Below are 21,668 nucleotides of genomic sequence, written 5' to 3'. Positions count from 1 at the left end.
TTACACCTCCGGACGTCAAAATAAAAGAAACTAAAGAGAAACTCGGTCAAACTTGTAGGATTTTTTTGGAAATCATGAATCTAATCTGATTTGAATAGGAAGTGGATAAGTAGTTCAATCAGATTTCTTACGCAAAATGCGCTTAACATTAGAATGAATTCTTGGCCCCCAGACTAAATTGCCTCAATGGATTTTCAGAAACACATATAAATTTATTTTTTAAAAATTCTATGATTTAAATTTATACACAAAATGACGTATCACTATTTACATTTTCATATAAATTTATCTTTTAAATATTATACGCGTCGCGCGTATAGTTCGTCCATATAGCTTCGTGATCGATTACACTAAAAGAATAACAAATAAATATCGAAGAAAACGTCACAAGAAATATTTGGTTCTCAATACTTCGACATTTTTCTCTCAGTGTAAACAATTGTTTATTTGCAAAATCTAACATTAAAAGTTGTAAAATTAAACATTGTGAGGTAACAAACGATGAGAAAAAAGAATTATTATAAGATAATAATTTTCGCGGTTAGAAGACGAGATTTATAAGGTCGGAGGTTAAGTTTAATAAAAAAAGCATGAGAGGAATCTTGAAATGACAAAGAAGGCTGCGAAACTTGTTACAGTTACTTCTTTTCTCTTTTTTTTCCTTCTTCCCTTCATGTTCATCCTCATTCTTCTGCGAGAAAACGATCCATCTTTCACAGATGAACACAAACGCTATGCCGGATTATCGAAGAAAGTGAACAAAGAAAATTGAAGAGCACGAAAAAAATCCATAATAAACTTAAAGGAAAGTTACTAAATGCGTACCACTTAAGTTATTTTTATTACATATTTTCCATTTGGCACTGTAATTTGTACGCAAATAAACGTTAAAAATACATATTAGCTTAATGTTTCCAGTACTTATAACTACAATGTTTAATTCTTAATAATAAATTAATTATATACCATTTTGCAAACATGATGCAAAAGGTACAATTTAGAGCGTCTAAATTGTCCCTGAGTTTTCTAAATCGTATATTGCCTTTAAAAATATCCATTTATGAATTAAATTTATGAATTAAAAGTACTAATTTATGAATTAAAATAATAAAAATATAAGGAAACATTATCTAATACTTAATTTTATTAATAATTTATCAAAAAAGTGAAATTTTATAATTGATCAACCAAACATAATTTTTGGTGCTACCTTTCATTTCACGAGATAGATATTTCTTATTAAAATTCATGAAGGTGCTTAAAAAATATTATCTCCTTTAATCACGGATTAATAAATAAATGAAACAGAATGTAATCAATTTTCATGTAATAAATACTTATTTAATATCTTAACACAATTATTAATAAATTAATTTAATATCCGAAAATGCAATTTAAGTAATTTGAATTTTCTATAGCAAAGGCACATTCTTTACGATTTTATGGTATACCTAAACAAATTTATTTAAAAAATCATCTTGTTTGTCTCAATCTTCGAAGCAACATCGAAAAAGATTCCAAAAATATACTTAAAATTAACCCATAAAATAATCCATTAACTTTACTCATGCTCTTCGAATGTCGTTTTGTTACATTTATCAGAATATATGCGAAAAGCAACGGTATCTTCCCTTTCTAACTTTAAAACCTATCACATACGAGTGCAAGTGCGTGCGTTCGCAATCGGTTTTCTTGACTTACGACCATACATATTGACGAAGAGAACAGCCGAGAAGAGTATAGTGGTTGGTGGCGGCGGCGGCGGCGTAAAACCGTCATTACCGCCAATTACAATAAATCGCGCGCCGTATTCTCCGCTTATCGTTTTCCGTGCGTCTACGCTGTAGGTGCGGTTTAATCTATAATCCGATGTGAAGGTAATGGGACACAGATATACGGGGTGCTCCAAACTTACTATTGCATAGATTAATAGTGTATACTAGACTATAAAACTAAGAGAAAGAACTCCCTCAATGTAAAACCACGACTTCTCAAATCCTTAAAAAATACTTGAAATGTCACCGATTAAACTTTAAGGGTAAGTACCAAGGAATTATCAGTTATTTTTCAGTCGTTTGCTTATCAAAATATTTAGCAATGAAAAAAATTGTAACAGGATCTCTCAGATAAAGCTTTTAAAAAGCTTTTTTAATTTTCAATACGCTTGAGAAGCTATTATTAGAGATGTACATCGCGATTATCGAGACACTCCGTATAGAGAGACTCTCAAAGAAAAATCTCTCTCTCTCTCTCTCTCTTTCTCTCTCTCTCTCTCTCTCTCGTGAGAGGAACAGAACGAACAAAGTAAAGGGAGAGTAACAGAGTGAGAGATTGGCAAAAAGACGGAGGAAAGCGGGTGTGTGCGCGGGTAATCATTTTCCGCGGCTACACTTTCACGACTGATGATCGGGTAGCGTTTCAGCGGCGATCGGCACCGGTCGACCGGCCCGATTTACTCCACCCCGTAAATGTACGTGTGCGTATACGCGCCGCGTGCGTACGTACGTACGTACGTCGCGCATTCATGGACGCGACGACGAATGTCTAATGCCGGTGTAAACACAACCACCATGCCCGGATACCACTTGATACTCGCGCAGCTCCGCTACACACCGCCTCGAGACTTCGCCGTCTAGAGACAAATGGAATGAACTCGCGCGCACCCATGGAACTTCCGCGAGGCGCGCTAGTAAACCGGGTCCCGCTATATGTAGATGATTACTGATTACTCTGAATTGTAGCCGGACGATCGATTTCGAACGTACGGAATCGTGTGTGCCGATCTAACTGTTATTTATGCAGTTATATACGTGATAAAATTGAAATTGTACAACAGTCATTTCATTACTTTAGACAAAAGAATATGCGCGGTACGCTGGATTTCTCGAATGTACTATTTGCCTTCTTATAACAAATATATGCGCATCATAAAATTACAAATTTAATACGTAAAATGTATTCTCAGGTGATGGCAATCTACCTATGGTGATGGCAATTTAATTCAACGCTCGGATTCATTAATCTTAATGGCTCTACACTTTACTAGCCTTAAATCTGTAAGTCTATAAGCCTGATACATTTAGCAAAGCCGGGGGGGATTAAGGAAGTTGGCGGCTGTTAAGGGCACAGTGTACAGGAAGAGTACAAAACAGAAGAGAACATTACTGGATCAGGCAATGTAAAATGTAAAGCTTAACTATAGAGGTCCTATGGTTAGACTTGTTACGATTCTGCCTCTTGAAAGACTCCAGCAAAACGGCGTGGCCACCGACGTGCACGACGCCCGCATTGGAGTGCACGTGGTGACTCTCCAGCGACCGCGCAGCCACAGCCGTGGTCCAGATAGATCACGTCTGATATAATTAATGAGCACGACCCGCAATTCCCATACACACCTCCGGCTCGCCCGGTCCGCCCTAACAAGCACCTCGGCGAACCTAAGCTAACCCGTGTAACCGAGAAGTCGAACTGTTCCGTTCGCGGCGAAGAGGCATTATGTAGGTATCTGGGTGAGAGAGTCTGCGCTTCCTTGCTCGCGAACCTTCCGGCAAAAACTAGCGATTACGATTCGGTCGATCGTACAATCGCCAATTATACGAAAGGCACGCTGTCTAAAACGACGATATTTACCATCGAACCAGTAATTATATTCGTGACGTAAGATAGGTATAGATTTTTACAAGAAAAGAGATTGTGTACGTATATTCTTGCCTATGTTTACTTACGTTTATATATAACAGTTTTTAAATATAAATACTGTTAAATATATCACTAACTGCACTTTTTTAAATTTTTTCTTGTATCGAATGCTTTTGTTATCTGACATTTTATTTACATTGTGTATATTTATCAATGTAAATTTATACAGCGTTTCTTATAGAACATTCAATAAAAAATTTTTATTATTAATGCAAACATTATTATTAAAAACAAAATAATCTCAATACCGAACAGATAACATAAAAGGTCAATTCCAAACTTTTAATATTAACTGTTTCTTTTTTTTCATAATGGCAATTTTCTGTAAAAAGAAAATGTGAATACAAACAGTGAATAATTTAATATATAATGTTTAAATACGTTTTAATGTCTCATTACATTTTTAACAAAAATTTTATAATAATAAAAATAATAAAAATATAAATATCTTATATCATGTAAACTGCATTAACGCGGATTAGACTTTAATTCCATACGATGTGCATAAGTGCACGAATGTGAATAAGTCAAGGCGCGAGGAGCATGTCTCTGGACGAGGTCGTGCAGAGAAAGCTGGGATGCTTAAACTTTCAATCAGGATGTCATAAGCGTTAGGGGAAAATAACGCTCTGGATCAGATATTTTTGCTGAGTCATATTTGCTCGCGCGAATTGTCACCAGCAAGACGTGGACAACCGAAACAAATTCTGATCATTAATCGCCCACATCAGTTTGATGTGACGATCAAGTAAATAAAGCCGACATCACACGACTAAGAAATACAACCAATATTGCTAACAATAGCTAAAAGTTTTCATAAAAATGCAGAAGAAAGAATTTAATAGAGAAAAATATTGAGACAAGTGGCAGAATGAAAAACAATTACGAAAAAACTCAATATTACAGCTGAACAGCCTATTATAGATACCAACTATAACGCGAACAATCATCTCGCAACAAACATACGATAAATGTCTTTCGCTAATAAATTTTATTGTATTGCGGTTGCTTCGTGATTATCATCAGCAGTATATTTATAATAGATAACAGAACTTTAATAATTGAAAATAATGTTCAATCTTCCTGATATTCGATAAGCTGCGTATGTTCGATGACCATAATCTCGCGTCGACATTAGCGGCGCCGTCAAAGAACTTGTACGTATACGTTAAAAGAAGCGTACAATGTCCATTTGAATACAAACCACAACTATGGTTACCGCGCGCAAGGCAGTAAAGCGAATTGCAACACATATACCGCGTATGGGCAAAGGAAGGCTTCCCCGTTCCGTAATTTATGTTCTTGCTCTTAATGCGCTACTAGCAATGATTAAAACGTAATTTCCACGGATAGGAAGAAATACGGCGTACTTGCGTTTTCCTTCGCTTTGATTTACGGCGCTTTATTTTTCTTCGTCATGATTTATACCGACGATCGTTCTCCCGCAAACGCTCTCGCGAAACACGACGTCCGATTCATTCTACACTTTATCGAATAAAATCTAAGAGCTTGTACACGTACAAACGATTTCCTAGAGGCTCAGCGTTATATTGTTTGATGGTAGGAATTGAGCTTTTAATTAAATCAAAAAATGGAAACTTTTAAATTTTGCTACTAAGATATTATTTCTATATAAATCGCATTAATCGCCGATTCAAAATATTGATGCTCGAAATGGACTTACCCCGCAGCACGCAGGAACTGGTAACTCTCCGTCCGCAGGCTCTTTCCCCTCCTCTTTTACAATGATCGTCACTTCCGAGTTGAGAGTTTCCGTCACAGTTTCAGTCGCTTCCGGAACCTCTGCTATCAACGTGTCGCTCGAGTCGCACTTATTCAGATTCGTGTCTTCCGTCGTCAATGTCTCGAGTGAGTTCGCGGCATCTCTTTTCTCTTCGTCACGGTGGAGCTCTGGTTCCTTTGTTTTCTCATCCGAGACGGGCTGCTCCTGATTCGCGTCTGTGGCGTCGTCGTACAAAGACGACCTGCTTCTGCAAAGATCGACCCTGCGATCCTCTTCCAGCAGCCTGGCGAGAGCCTCGTGCGGAGTCTCCTCAAGGTTCTCGCCCCTCGAGAAATTCTCCTCGAGCGTTTCAGGCGCGGATTCTTCGACGGGCTCTGCATCGCGGGCCGCCCCCTCGAGTCTCTCTTCGGGGAATTCCGTATACTTCTCGGGAGGTTCGTCACGATCCTCCTGCTGACTCGCACAGGTTGGAACGTCGTCCAAGTACCACGAAGTGCAGTTCTCCTGGCGTCTCTTCTCCGTGACGCTCTCATCACCTTTCGACAACGCGCCCTTGCACTTCTTCAGGTAGCTCTTCACCTTCTTGCTCTTACTCTTCCTGGTCTCCTGGCAGCGTGGTAAAGTGTGGTCCACGTTATCACTCGCATCCACAGATATTATTTCCGCGGTCGACGATTTCAATTGCGTTTTCTCCGGATTTTGTGCGTCTTTTGCCTTGGATTCGACAGCACCGTCAAAAAAGACACACGAGTCCTGCTGATCAGTAGCCAAGGTCCATGTCTCTTCTTTCTCCGGCGGCCGGCGATCCGCCGGTATCACCTGTAACAAGAATAAATATACGTTATTTTCTCTAAAAACATTACCATAAAAGCAATTAAGTTCATAGGAGTTCGTTAATCGTTCGCATTCTCCATTGTCATTACGTCTATTACCAGTCCTCTAGATTGTAAATCTAGCGAATCGGTGGCAGAAATTTTCCCACAATACACATTCACATTTAGCGACTGATTAATTTACATAATCAATGGTGAAAAAAAATCTCGATTGTGCGCGATAAGAATTGCGTCAGCTCGTAAGTTGAACGATATGGCGTGACCGGTCACTCGATCGCTTTCATAATAATCTGCTGGATCGGTTAGGTGGTACAGTATGGCTAGACACAATTGTATTGGCAGCAATCGTTCGGCTAACTGCAACACGACGCGCGAAACAATAGGCTTATAATAAATATCGTCGAAAAACGACGACAACGACGGCGTTGCCTTTAGCTAATATCAACCCTAAGCGGCGCATAACGATGACACTTTACGCCGCGGCTATGCAAACCGTGCGCCCATAATACCATCGGGAATACAACTTCCTCCCGTAATATCTCCGATTTCATAATGCGCCGCAGCCTCTTGGTTTCCTGCTCTCTGAAATACGGCGATACGCCGCTTCCGAGGACGTGGGTCATCGCGCGCGTAAAATACAAATGTAAAGTGCTCCAGCTACCACCCCTACTCGTATTGATAAGGTAGAAGATTATCAGAAAATAAAATCATATGGGTATCCTTACGGGCACAATAAGAAGAGAAAAAACAAGTGGTAAATATACAGTTATAAATACTTGTACCGTTAAAAAATGTATATTACAAATGCTTCGTATTTTGAATCTTTTTCTTAATGGCTTAAACAATTTGCATACAGTTCTTTAAAAATATCCGAAGAGACTCGAAATTTCTAATATCATAAAAATTATCGATACTTAACAAAGTATTTAATACATTTCCAAGTAACTTTATGGCTTGTAAACTGTTTTTCAGAAGCGTTTAATTAAACCATTTTTAATGTATGAATCAGCAGAGCCTTGACAATGACGTGATCATCTATTTCGCTGAATCTGCGAAATAAATGATCACGTCACTGTCAAGGTTCCGCGATCCCATCTCCACGTAAGCGCGCGAAAGTTGCAGACGAATATCCGTTCCCGAGTAAATCTTGGTCTAGCAGAGTTTGCATGTTTTTGCGGCGTGCAAAAATAGCCGCGCGAGTGGATCGACAGCGGTCGGAGCTGGTTTTATATCGTCCTCTGCGAGAGGTGGGCCTGGGAGAGGAGAGCCCGGCTGGAGATCGAATCTCCAGCGATGATGCGATAGCGAGATGAGGCGTGGGAGCGAACTCGGGCTAATCTTTCGAGCAGCGCGAGCAGCTCTCATTCGGAGCGCGTGTCTCCTCCGTCTGTCGGTCGGTCCAGCTCTTGTGCCATCAAGAGGGAAAGTTCTCCTCGAGAGGCCTGGTCGTGTGCCTTTCTTCCTCGCGCGTCGCGACCGGAAAAGTGCGCACGAGGAATAAATCGAGAACGTAATAAAACACAGAGCGAAGCTATTCATTGTACCGCACAAAATAATGAAAACGACAGATCTCTCTCTATCTCTCCTTTTCTCGAAGGCGCAATCGAAGGCACGTTTAATGCTTTAATCAAATTATTAACAGGACTGCGAAACTGCGGTGCCTTTCCCCTCCCTCGTAAATTTTACTCTCGTTTCCCGTGGCGCTTGACCGTTAGATACTTTATTACAATGAGATCCAAACCTATTAGAGAAACTCGGGACAACCGGATGCTGACTGGCTAGATAGTTAAATGAGTCGATCGACGGCCCGTGCTAACCGCCCCGGCAACCAATAATAATTACTCTTTTCTCAACGCCCCGACTATATATGTATACATACACGCTTACGCACATACGTCATGTATGCCATAACTCATTTTCTTTCTCGATACGTGAAATCGGCGCGCATTTCGCGTTGCGTCGTGCTCCACTGTCGGACTGAGTTGCCATAACAGCAGAACTATCGACGAGAGATGTGCATATGTAATTGTATGATACGTGTATATCTATATCGCGCACGGAACCCGAGAGCTGAAGAAAACGGTCGTTTCTAGCCTACGGTAGTCTCGGTAACGAGAAGTCGCCAATCGTCAATACGCAGGCATATAAATGGTCGCGATAGCGAATACATACGATTACTGCGCAACGTCAAAGAGAGATATGAACGGACGTGAACGCGGATAATTACGCAACTCGTGTACTCGCAAGGCACACACAATGAAATATCATGTCATCGCGAGCATTACGAAATCTGCTCCCGTGAAAAGCATTTAACCCGCGATTGGCGATGTTGCGTCCGCCGCGTGCGATTCGTCACGTGAGAAGAATTCGTGAGAATAAAAAAAAAAGTTCGGGGAAAGTTGAAGAAAAAAAAAATCAGACATTCGTGTCCGGTCGCTGTATTTTTATAAAATTTCAAATATCCAACGCGTAATTTGTTTTGCGCTCTTGCGAAAGTCACGGTTCAGTTCACTCAATCTATCGCTTACCTTCATCGTCGCGCGATGATCCAAGGTACGCAAAACTAGAAGGCACATTCCACCGCAATATATGATATAGTCATCAATTACGCGCCGCGATACGAGACGAACGTACGCGCTACGCGAGAGAGGGAAGCGCGTAAAATAATAAATAATCTCTATTACACGCGCGTACAATAAATCAATGCCCATCTGGAGTGACGTGTGATATGCGATTCCGGGTGCACTCCGCCGCGCGAACGCATCCCCGAGGGAGATCCGGGACGCCGCCTCTGCGAAGGTACGTCTTTGACACGGTGCGCCGAATCGCGAAGGCGCACGATTAATCTTCGTATCTCCTTCTCGCGTTACCACGAAGGCGCGTTCACTTGCGATATCGGCAACAATGTTAATTAGTCCGCGGGATAATTTATACCCCCGGCAGTCCATCGTCAGTCCAGGAGCGGTACGGATTACTATAGGGAAGGGCAGAGAGGATCCCGCTTCACTCGGGACGCGGACGTAAATCACGAGCGAGATGCGACGTATGGAGAAAACCTGGCCTCCTCTCGTCTCGCTCGAGAGCATCGCCGCGCCGGTTAAATATTGAATGAAGATCCCGTCTGTGCGCGTGTACGTGTGTAAGTATTACAAATACGTGTATGCGTGCACACGGCCGGACACGATCGGCGTGTTAGAGACTGTCTCGGCCTCCTGGACGATGTTACCGGTCAGCGAAGCATACCACGGCGATAGCACCCACTTTATTACGGCGACCGTAAGCATGGACGACGTATTTATCGGCCAGTCATTCGCACCACTTACCTACTACAACTAGGCTCTCACGACGAAAATTACGAGCCTAATCTGGAGACCTATGTGTGTACGTGTGGGTGAGTAGGAGTGTGTCCGACGAAGTAACATGTTGATTATCCTCGATAACTATCTAATCTTCGATAAGATGAAATTATTTATTATATTTCGAGGCTCCATCCTCCGCGGCTTCCGTTTGCTTAAATGAAGCAGTAGGATCACCATGATCCTTCTTGGACATTAAGTTCGCACGATACGCGACTCTTCTACTCGAAACTAGTATGTTAATGAGAACCGGCGGTATCATTTGCTGTTTCAATATAATTTTTGTCGAATACAACAGCTCGGCCAATCAATATCAAAGATTCGCACAACGATTAACACACTGTGACAAATAACCCCGACCTGCTTCAGTTACATTATTTGCTGTGCCTTATTTTTAGGCTGACTATTCTTGTCGTGACGCGATACCATTTACTGCAGCGTGGCGTGCAGCACAAAAGAAACGTTGACAACTCCTGAATAACTCTTCCACCGAGCTGTCGCAGTCCCTATCAACTTTCCGTAAGTATTATATTTCTACCGTTGTGTTGTGTTGACACAAATAATGATAGATTAATGATATGCAGAATCCAGCGTCATTTATTCACAACAACAAAGCAAAACTTGATGTTATCAAGAAAATTAAATGTAATTTTTCTAAATATTCTATCTGTTAAGCAGAAATAAACATATAATAAAAAAGAATACAAAAATTATATTAATATTTCTTTCTAATTTATTTCCATCACATATTTAACGCTATGCAAGTATAGCTTTATTTTAATATTTAAAAAAAATAGCATTTATTTTTTAATTCTTTACGCCGATACAATATCACGTAAAAGAGATTTTTTAAATATTTGCTTTTTGCCGGAACTATGGTGTTATAAAAAATGGACTGTTACAGAGGGCACGTGCCTTGTGATTTAACTTAACGTAATGCGTGACCAAGGACAAGGTCCACAGAACGTTGTTATTTGAGGGAGAAAGAATGTTTTGCTACGTGGTTGGACTCCCCGTGGCTGCGCGTCTGAGAGCAAGGGTGGAAACTATGAGGCGCACGCGAGGGTTGCGATCGATGCTAGCCCCACCCCGATGCAATCTGACGGGAAGCGGAGGCAGTGTCGTTGATTCGTATGCATCCCCGACTAGACGGATACTTAGAAGCTGCGAACGATAGACCGTGCATTTTCAAATATCAACACAGTCTAATTATACGTCTGATTGATATATAGTATCTTATAATAATATATATTACGTAGAATTAGATAATAAACATACCGAACAGATGAGATATTGGCAATATTTGTCAATAGACATGTAATAATTAGAAATTCTATTCCCGTTTATTTATAATAGCGCCATACTTAATATCGCTATAATATAGAGAATAATGATCGTGAACTCTATTATATACAGGTTCAAAACTTGCAAGTAATATTTTATCTTAATCTTCGCCCGAGCCCAAGAACTGCTATTTGTACTCATAAATACGAGCGTAGGCGTAGACCGTAAAAAAAAAATATATTGACAGTACCATTAGACTGGCATGCCACTTGGTTGTTCCATGTATTTACCGAGGCTCATAAAACCATCGAATTCCATCGAAGTCCAGGAAGCCAAATAAAAATTAGGCGCGTTTACCTTCCTCGGTTTGAGAATCGTTATCGACGCGTGTAGTATCCACCCGCGATTTCCGCGTGTCTCGTAATTGCGACATTTCTAAAATTATCCCTCGTATTGCTTCCGATCAACATATTCGCGTGCTACCAAATGCATCGCAATTACCGGGTTAGCAATTCCCATAATGGCAGTATTAAAACGTCTTCTAAAATAAAATCTCTTATTTCGCACGTAAACTTTAAATCGTGTTCTCGAGGCTATTTATGTATCCTCCTCTCCACCTATACAAACATCCTTATATACAAACTAAACAAGCAATATGCTGTGAATAAAAATTATATTAATTTATCGAAATTTTACTTATATAAACAGCTAATTTACGATCAAAATCTACGAAATTAAACTTAAAGTTTGTTTAATAATATAGACAGAATTGTTTAATTTGTTTGATAAATTCTATTTCTTTTTAACAATTATAGAGAAGTAAGTGTGGTTCATTATAGTACAATTCCCAAACTTAAAATAGCTAACTGCAGATAAGATTATTGATTTCAAACTTCAACCCTCCATTCGCCCTCACCTCAGTGCCGGGGTGAGTGGACGATTCCGTTGGCCTACTTTAAGCGTCACGTCACAGCGGTTTTTTTTTTTCGATCGTGACTTTGCAAGCAAACCCTCTCGCAATTTACACAACCAATAAAAAAATTCAATTCCGTTCACGTCGACGTGCGAATCAATGTCGTCGTCACAACAGCGCCGCATACCAGCCATTTTTTTTATCAATTTTTCGTCGCGCACCGCGAAGTGCTATCGAGATTGCGATCTGAAATTTTCACATACGCATAGTTATCCCGACTTGACCGACGCGAATGGACGTAGGCCAAGGTGAGCGAGCCAATTCTAATTTGTGATAGATCGCGGGCGTGATAGATTTTCTATTATCTCGCGCGCCGAGAATTCGCGCGCGGCAACCGCGACCTATATATATAGACTGATGGTCTACTCAGTCCATTGTATCGGGTTTCTCAAGCTTCACGTAAAAGGCCGGGTACTGTTCACATCCCGAGCGCTGTTCAGAGTGTACGACTCGAGTTTCCAGAGTTCGGTCGCAATTTGAATATCGGAGCGTCATTAAACGCAGTAACGAGGGAGACCTGCCTGCGGTCGCGGATACGAGACGAGCGACGAGAGCCTTACTCGCGCATTGTATCGTTCAATTTGCAGACGCGCATAAACCTTTCCTGTGAATTGAACGGTGCAATGCGGAATCCAAGCTCATTTATCCCTTTGAATATCGCGAGTGAGTTAAACAAGCAAGAACACGTGACGTGGCCATATTAAAAAAAAAAAAAAAACACACATGAAATCGTCACGCTTGTCGGCCCCGACGACGATGAACCGCAGAGGACAGCGTGGGAAAGAGGCGAGAAAAGTCCAGGGATCGCGAAACGCTCTTCCGCTCCTGCGACTCGCGAAAGAGACTCGTGGAGAGACGCGAGATCGATTTATTGCCGGTAGTAACGGGCTGGCACTCCTCGGCAAAATGTCGTCGCAATATCCAAGTTTGCTCTCCCGTCTGCATTTCACGTGTCTTCGTCGCGCTCGCCTCGTATCCTTTCAATATTTTTTTGCGAACACACGTCATTGCCTACGCCGGTACATAGGAAGAATAAAAATACCGTTCGGCCAAACGTGACGATTACTTAATCAGCATGGTGCACTAAATGCCAGATCGCGCCAGATAAGGCCGGAGATCGATTATGACGGAGACCTATCGTTAATTACGTCTCTCGACGGCGAGTACTCGTCCACGCGGAAAATTACTCCACTTAAGAGGTTGCGCGTAATTTTTATATATCGACTGTCCGTTGGATTTGGTGAGCGTTTATTGCCGAGCGATTGATATATGATCGCAGCTTTACGACGTTGCGTTAATAATCGCCCGACTTCCACCGCCGATGAATGAACGGATAACGCGCGTATAAGTAAATGTCGCGATTAAGATTTTCGCGAGAAAATCTCTTATGCTAATATACAAGGACCGGTGGTATTTCGCTGTTCGTTGTGTTACGTGATTTCGTCGCGCGAGTCAATTACACGGTTAAATTAAAGTCGGCGAGCAAATCATCGTACACTTGAAGCATTCAATGCAAATCGCCGGGTCCGCGCGGCTCGAGCTGCAGGACGTGTAGATAATCCATTAATGCACGTATGAATGTCACTTCGGATCGCGCATAACTCATCCGGGTTAAAGTCTCACCGCCGAGGGCGAAAGTCGGTGTCGACGGCGATAAAACGCGTCGATAACGCAAACGCGGCGACGGACAATCCGACGATGCTATACGAGAGAAGGTGAGCGAGCATTATTACACCGTATATGCCTCGAAATGCCTCGATCCGGTATATACGGTAATTACGCGGGTAGACGCGAGAAAAGTCCGCGGGGACAGAAAGCCGAGCGCACTGATGCCTGAAATTTAACGCCGCCGATCGCGGTAACGCCTTCTTTCTGTTATGCAAATCCCGCACACGCTCGAGTCGCGCAGGTAAGATCGCCGTCGGACAAAAAACGTATCTCCACCGTGCTAACGCACCGAGTAAATACGCTGCAAATCCGCTTAATCCGAACGTTAGCGGGGTTAGATGACGACGCGTGTAGCGCACAGTCGCGGTAATCCATTCGCGATCCTATCGATTATACAATCCAGTATGATTACTCAACTCCTGTTCGACCATTGAATGCAAATCATTTTAATATATATGTATCGAAAGAATAATTTAGATTACAAATAATGAAAAAGGACCAATTAGAATCTGTGTAAAGTTGATACTTTAGTTCACAAAATTTCAGCTCTATTCTAACGAATTTTAAGGCTCCTGATATATATTTCAAAACATTTTTCGACAATAATTAAATACATACAGAGAAAACAATTTCTTTGAATATTTGTTCTCCATTTGTATGGATTTATTTACTTTATTTATTTTATTCAAGCAATATAGTGTTATACAAAACATAAAATATTATTTTATTATATCAAACAATATTGTTAATAAATATAATCAAATAGTCATATTTGTTTCCTTAAATAAACAATTTTGTTCGACTATTCAAAAGAATAATTCTTCATTTTTAATAAATTTTATTAAATCTTTCTCTCTGTACAAAAATATATAATGTAAACAATTTCCAAAAAAATCTGTGTGATAGTTTTTAGAGTAATTTTCTCTAAAAGACCCCCTTAATGGTAATTCGAGAAGAGTGCTCCTACATGACTCTCGTTTGAACATTTTAATTATTATCATGGCATTAATAAAGTATATTAGATACGTCGGTGCAACGTCATCGCGGGCGCTTTGAAGAGAGCGTTTCGGGCGCGGAAGTGACGGTGTGCATCTACCTAAGTGCAGCGTAATTTCCTACGCGCGTCGCCCCGCCTCGTAACAAATAGACATCTCTCGTAAAGCGCTTTCTACGTCTCTATTATTCGATATAAGATTCATCGCAAAGATCAACGCTCGTTTATCCTCTCTAGCCTATCGATTGTCAAACGAATCAAAGTGTCAGCCAGCGGAAACAGTCGTTAATCTTCTAATGCAATTTGGGGCGTCAAAATAACTCCGTTTATTTCCTTGCTATTTGTGTAATTAAACGCTCAATGGTGCGCCATATTACAGGAAGCTAACGGAATATCACGAGGTCAAGGATGCCTAGTTTCGCACGTGTCGGTTAAGAATGCGAGATCAGTAGAAATTCGAGAGACAATGCCTTTCGAGTCAATGGGAATAAAAACGGCGGAAATGAAACTCCGAGTATCTGCGTGAGGCGCACTGCGGATTCTTAATAACTCTCTCAAAGAGGCTATTCTCCACGCTTCCGGCGCTCTCTCTCTCTCTCTCTCTCTCTCTCTCTCTCTCTCTCTCTCTCTCTCTCTCTCTCTCTCTCTCTCTCTCTCTCTCTCTCTCCTTCTCTCTCCCGGTCTCTCCCCGTCTCTCTCAGTCTCTTCCGTCTCTCCCGGTCTCTCCCCGTTTCTCCCCATCTCTCCCGGTCTCTCCCCGTCTCTCCCGGTCTCTCCCGGTCTCTACTGGTAGATATGGGAGAAATGCAATTGAATAAATTGCAAGTAGCACAGAATCAGGCTATGCGAGTAATATTACAATGTAACAGATACACCAAAATAGAACATATGTTACAAGCGTTGCAATTTATGTCTATAAAACAGAGACTATATGTATATTTATATTTTAGATTTTACATAACTTGGCGCCAAATTACTTAAGGGATAGACTAGAAGTAATTAGTAATGAAAATGGAAGAAAAACAAGACAGGAAGACTATCGCAATAAAATTCGTTAGAACAAAAAGTGCGCAAAAAAGCGTGTGTTATGAGGGCGTAAAATTATACAATACCTTGCCAGCAGAAATTAGAAGTTGTGAAAGAATTGATGTATTTAAACAGATGTTCAAAAAGCATGTAAATCTATGTAAAACATAATAGCTGAAAAAGCTAAATAAACTTCAATCAATCAATCTCTGTGTGTGACTAATGGATCATCATAATAACAGCACTCAATGTCTCTATTATTCCCAAATACATCCATCTTTATGCGAAAATGAGTAACTTACTATGTTATTTCTCTTTACTAATCCTCTCGCGGGTCAATAAGTCGCTTTTTATATGAACGGTAATTTCTAATCATAGCTTACTCTTCGTTATGTTTCGGAATTTGACTAATTGTGCTTTTAACCTATAGGTACACGAACAGTTGTTCTTCAACGTAATTACATGCAGTAGAAGAATGTATATATTGTCTTGCAGCAAAATACTCAATATTTAGACATTTAGAAAAAAAATAAATTTTTTTTAATGCATGTAATAAGTTTGCAAATTTTTCTAATACAAAATTAAATTATATATTTAAAATTTTATAAAATGTTTATGTACACGTCACTGCTATTTTGTGTGTATGTATATACACTTCCCATTTTTATATATTACTTATATATTATATATATATAATTTCCTTATTAAATTTAGTTTAAAAAAATAATACACAACTCTCTTCTTTTCTATCATAATCCAAATCCATGTAGATAAAGTAAAAGTCTCATCAGCCATTTCTCTCCGATATTTACAGTTCTCTACAACTATAATATAAAGTAATAAAAAATACATAAAATCATAAAATTTGTTCTTCCTCAAAGTGTAAAAAATTCCATTGGACACATTTTAAAACAAATCTTTAATAAATCCAAATCTTGTGTCCAAACACATTCGTGCATTCTATACTTTGAAAATTACTGGCACTTGTAAAATGAATTGATGAATAACTATTTACTATAACATTCAACTCGCAAAGATAACCGTGAGGAACTCAGCTTAACAAACTGTACCTTCTTCCGGCGCAGCAGCTTCCAATCAAAATGACTCATTCTGTTTGACTCGTCGGTCGCTTCTCTTTCCTCGCTGCCGATCTAATCGTCGCAAATGCACTCTCTCCGGGCAATTTATTCCTACGTATGTATTCGCGACGCAACTAGATTTCGGTCGTACGTTTCAACGAAGCGAGCGACGACGACGACGGCGACGGCGACGGCGGCGACGATGACGACGACGACGACGACAACGCGGATGACGACACGGACGAAGGGCAGAAGGAGACGGCTCGGACTTTGCACTCCCAGCACTCCGGCATTCTGGCATCGCAGCAAAACGGTCGTTCTGAGATCCTCATTGTTCTCGAACGCGCGCTCGAGGATACGTGTCCTTGGCGTGGACAGCGGCATCCGCCCACCTTCGAACGCATGCACCAGGATAGCTTGGGACCGACCGACCGAGAGCGCGGGAATCCGCTCGGGGACGAGAGCCCGTCAAGGTCCCAAACGGGATTTCACGTTCCGAGAGACGCTTCTCTGACAGACGGACGGTTCCACGTACGGTAAGGAGCAGAGCACAGCCAGGTTCGTATCAAGGATAATCACCCGGGGGGAAAAAGGCCCCTCCTCTTACGAAGGATCACAAGACGCCCGTTACGAGAATCACATTAACGAAGGATCTAACGATCGGCTCGCACTGCGAGCGCAAGATTTCGCGTCGGTCACGAAGATTTCCGAGCACACATGGGGCAGCGGCTCAATAGAGGAGCCGACGTCATCCTGTCGACTGGCACTTTACATACGACACACAATCCACACATACACGTACACGTACACGTACACACACTCACATACACACGCACAGATACATCACACACGCGCACACCCGCACAAAAGCGCGTACGAACGAAACCTGATTCTGGAACCGTCGCGAGATTACTTCGTAATTTTCAGGAAGATTTACACGGCACTTCGGGACGCCCGCGCCGGTGGTAATCCGCGCGGCGACGCCGAGAGAGTCGGGGCCCCACCTCGCCGGGGAGGAGGTATTCATGTCCGTGAAATCCGCATCCTCGAGTTAACACAACCACCTTCCCGCGCAAGTCATTCAAACACTTCACTCTTTCACAACTACACCCGCCCACTTGGCTCAAAAGCGAGTCAACGCCTTGCTCCGAGACATCGCGAGGAAGATTCGGACCCGCCGCCACGCTGCCATTCCTCTCCCGGCCACCCCAGGAGAGCGTAAACGCTCTCCCTCTCTCTCTCTTCCTCTCTCTCTCTCTCTCTCTCTCTCTCTGAAAAACGGTACTGTCTACACGCGAACGTACGAGTCCCTCTTGTCGGAGCGACTCGACGACGAGTTTACCACCTGTAATCACCTCTCTTTCTCTCCCGTCTCTCGCTTATGGCGGAACGGAAAACTCTCGAATCGAGGGCCGTTTCTCCCCCGAAAATCGTAACGAGAGGCACGATTTAACCGTGTTTCGGCCCTTGGGACCGTCTTATGTTCCTGCCCCTCGTCTTCCACCCCTCGAGCCTACTACCCCGACCGCGAGGAAACACTCTGGACGCGCACTAACACTCGCTCAGACTCCCTATCGACTGACCCGGTTCCGCGAGCGGCGCTGTTAAACGCGCACGTTTAAGCGACGCGTCCGACGCATCCTTCTCGCGATATTCTCGCGGTCAAGTGTATATGCGGTGATCCATGATCGGGCATCAGGGCGATTCGCGCCGCGAACGACAAGGATCGAGATGCATCTCGACGCGGAGGATGCAGGGCGGCGTACTGTCAAAATACCCCGTCAGGCGATTCCGTGGACGAGGACGCCGGGGAAATGCACGGGCATGCGTGATAACGCTTCCCTCTCGCCGTCGCCGTCGCCGTCGTCGCCACCACCGACGTCGACGCGGGGGTGGATAAATCGAACTCCCGCGGCGTCCTTTCCTGAATGAAAATAACAGCGCAGCGTATATACGTGCCACGATCTAGCCAGACACGCGAAAGGCATATGATATTCTCGTTTCTCGGCTGCTGAACAAGTGGACGTAAAAATGGCGGATTACGGGTGGATCGCGCGCTCCCCAGTCCGGCGTGCCTGATACGTTTGCCCGGGGCAAACGCGGCTATGACGAATGCAAGGCGAAGGAACAAAGAGTTTTGCAGCAACATTATGCACCGTGTGTGTATGCGGTAACAGTGGGAAATGGTCCGCGTTTCGAGATTTATATACCGTGTGGTAACGCGGTAACAACAATCGCTCGCGCGATTTTAACGCGACGATTGACATCGGCGAACGACAAAGCCGAACGGAACTTTTGACCCACCATCGCATGGAGACGGTAGAGTCTTTGATACCGTGACTAAAAGCTGCAAACGCAACGGGGCAAGGGCTCCGCGCCACCACGTAGCGCAAAGAGTCGCGTTTCATTAGTTGAATCCTTGTTCGGACTCGCCGACTTCGCCGACTCGTCATCGTCGAATCGTCGCCGATAATTGAATACCTCTTTCATCGCGCGCGCGCTCGAATTGCCGTGTCACCGGATCGGACATCGGTCCCATCGCCGTGTCATGTCCACGACACTGTGTTTTCAGGATCGTGTTAACGATTATAGATCTAAGCGGATGCAAAGCCGACTGACAGTCTTATCCTTGCGCTTTGATCGACCGCCATTCATGTCGGTTCGATAGATTAACAGGCGAAAAATTTTTAAACGTAAAGCGCACAATGACTCAAAGTAAATTTCTAGGTATAAATAATCGTAATGTCTGCGCAAGCGAGGAAAAGAAAAAGAAAAATCGACAAAATTAAAAATATTAACGTTTTAAGGAACCACTTACGGTACGTTGCGAGCAATAAGATGGACTCGCGTGTCTAATCACGTTTCACGGATGATAGAGCGAATAAAATCTGTTAGCCGAATGCGATTGTTAAATATAGAGTATCATACAGATGCACAAGTGAAAATTGATGGGCTCGGGTTATATTCGCTGTGGATCGTGCGAGAATTAGGCCGCACACGGAAAGAAAGTATTAGAAATAAGCACCGCAACAAATTCACGAGTAAAAGTGATACTTCCGTTACTTTATCAGACAGACAACTCACGTGCGCGCATACACCATACACAGCACTTGTAATTGATGTAATTTCAACGTCAAAAGGATAGAAAATTATTGTTTTTTCGCGCATAGAGATTTTTTTCGTATTCATAATAAATAAGAAAAATATTCTACTAGTTAGACGTGTTTCGATTTATAACTTTATAATTTAACTATTTCCATATAAAACTAATTTAAATTATTATACAAATGTTCGAATATATTAAAATAAAGGAAAACAATATTTGACACGAACAAAACATAAAAACATTACTTTACAAGTGTTTCTTTCGACTTATCTCAATGTAATATACTCAGTAAATATAATATAAAAACAAATTTTAATATAAAAAATTTCTTTATCCAAATATATAATGTATGTACGTAGTAAAAGATAAATTTAGATTTGTATTTAATGTATGAACTAATATAAACGCATATCGCTACACTTGTAAATGCAATTTTAATGTAATCTTTTTTTATTAAAATAAAATAAGAAATAAAAATTTATTTTGCATTATTCAGTTTTATATCAAACATGTATGTGAAGTTTAGTTCTTACTCCTATTCTTATCAATTTTAAATTAGGTTGCATTTCTATCTTTACTCAAAGTTTATCGCACTGTCGCTTATAAAAATTTGTGTATACAATTGTATATAATATAAAATGTAAGCGGAATATTTAGTTCGGGTTCGTAGACTTACTAAACCTAAATAACTGTGCGAGTCATCCCTGCAAGAATTGCAATGCAACCGCATTTGTAAGCAACCTGGTGCCACCTGTTGGTTGATGCTTGCACTTGCGCATCTTCTCACGTTTGATCAACAACGTAGAGCTAATAGAATACACATGTGCAAATGTTGACATTGTCAGGAAAAACAATAACATATGGATATTGTTAGAAAAAACAATAATATCTGGATATTGTTAGCAAAAAACGCACACTTAATATTTTTGATGAGCAATACAAAATATTCAAGTAAATACTTTAAACTAGTTTAAACAAATCGACTACCAAAAAATATTTTTTTTACAGTAATAAAACATTTATGACAATTATAGAAATTATTCAATCACAATCAATTTAATAAATTCATATCAATTTTTTATATGGATTGTTCATATTAAGCATCGACATCTATACACGGAGAGAATTTTCTCTTAAAAATTACCCTGAAAATCGTGGTAATTGTGAGACAACGTAAACCTTGGAAAATTTTACCATACTTTTAATAAAATTTACAAAAATTTAGTAAAGTTTAATAAAATTTTAAGAAAATTTGGCTAAGTTTTAGTAAATTTTACTATACTTCTAACAAAATTTACTAAAACTTAGCCAAATTTTCTTAAAATTTTACTAAACTTTACTAAATTTTACGTTGTCTCACAATTACCACGATTTTCAGGGTAATTTTTAAGAGAAAATTCTTTCCGTGTATATATCCATATTATAATGTTTTAAATACATGAGACATATCACATATATTCTCTCATTTTATCTCAAATATTGTAAATTAATATTAGGTAAAAAAATTAGAGCATCTTAGGATCAATGCCCTCGTGTATGTGGCAAATGTCCGATTATACAATCGCAATAATTACAAAAGAGCATAACATCACTACATATTACAATTAATAAGAAAAAATTTAAATAATATAAATACTAGAGAATATGTGTGTATATGAAATATTTATGCTTCATTATTATCTCCTATTAAAGAAAAAAGAAGAGAAAAACTCACGTTCAAGATAATTAATACATATTCATCTAACAATAAGTGGGATTTTTAATACAAATAAATGTGTGCAAATCTTACATAAAAAATGTAAAAATAAGCATGTCAAATGCTATGCAAAACTAATATATTATTATATGTACTAGTTAAACAATTTAAAAAGTGTCTTTAAAATAAGACTTTAAAAAATACATGAAA

The 21,668-nt window shown here is 40.8% G+C and overlaps 1 protein-coding gene and 1 long non-coding RNA gene across 3 annotated transcripts in view; one reads left to right on the top strand and one right to left on the bottom strand.

The window, feature by feature from the left end:
- The window catches only part of LOC105837583, a 329,160-nt gene that overhangs the window by 297,816 nt on the left and 9,676 nt on the right, over positions 1 to 21,668 (bottom strand). The window contains exons 1-2 of one of the 2 annotated variants that reach the window (XM_028194397.2): positions 16,648 to 19,850; positions 5,384 to 6,262 (exon numbers count right to left, since the gene is read on the bottom strand). In XM_028194397.2, the coding sequence (XP_028050198.2) occupies positions 5,384 to 6,262; positions 16,648 to 16,686 (918 nt within the window). In that variant the 5' untranslated portion in view covers positions 16,687 to 19,850. Of the gene's footprint in view, positions 1 to 5,383; positions 6,263 to 16,647; positions 19,851 to 21,668 lie in introns of those variants that run through there. The other variant, XM_028194396.2, reaches the window with a different exon arrangement.
- LOC118644409 lies at positions 6,273 to 15,783 on the top strand. Its single transcript, XR_004962220.1, has 2 exons — positions 6,273 to 13,604; positions 15,502 to 15,783. It is a non-coding gene; the product is annotated as an uncharacterized LOC118644409 (long non-coding RNA).

The sequence above is a fragment of the Monomorium pharaonis genome, chromosome 2 (genome assembly GCF_013373865.1).
Source record: "Monomorium pharaonis isolate MP-MQ-018 chromosome 2, ASM1337386v2, whole genome shotgun sequence".
NCBI classification, from domain to species: domain Eukaryota; kingdom Metazoa; phylum Arthropoda; class Insecta; order Hymenoptera; family Formicidae; genus Monomorium; species Monomorium pharaonis.
This window is presented reverse-complemented; position numbering and strand designations above follow the sequence as displayed.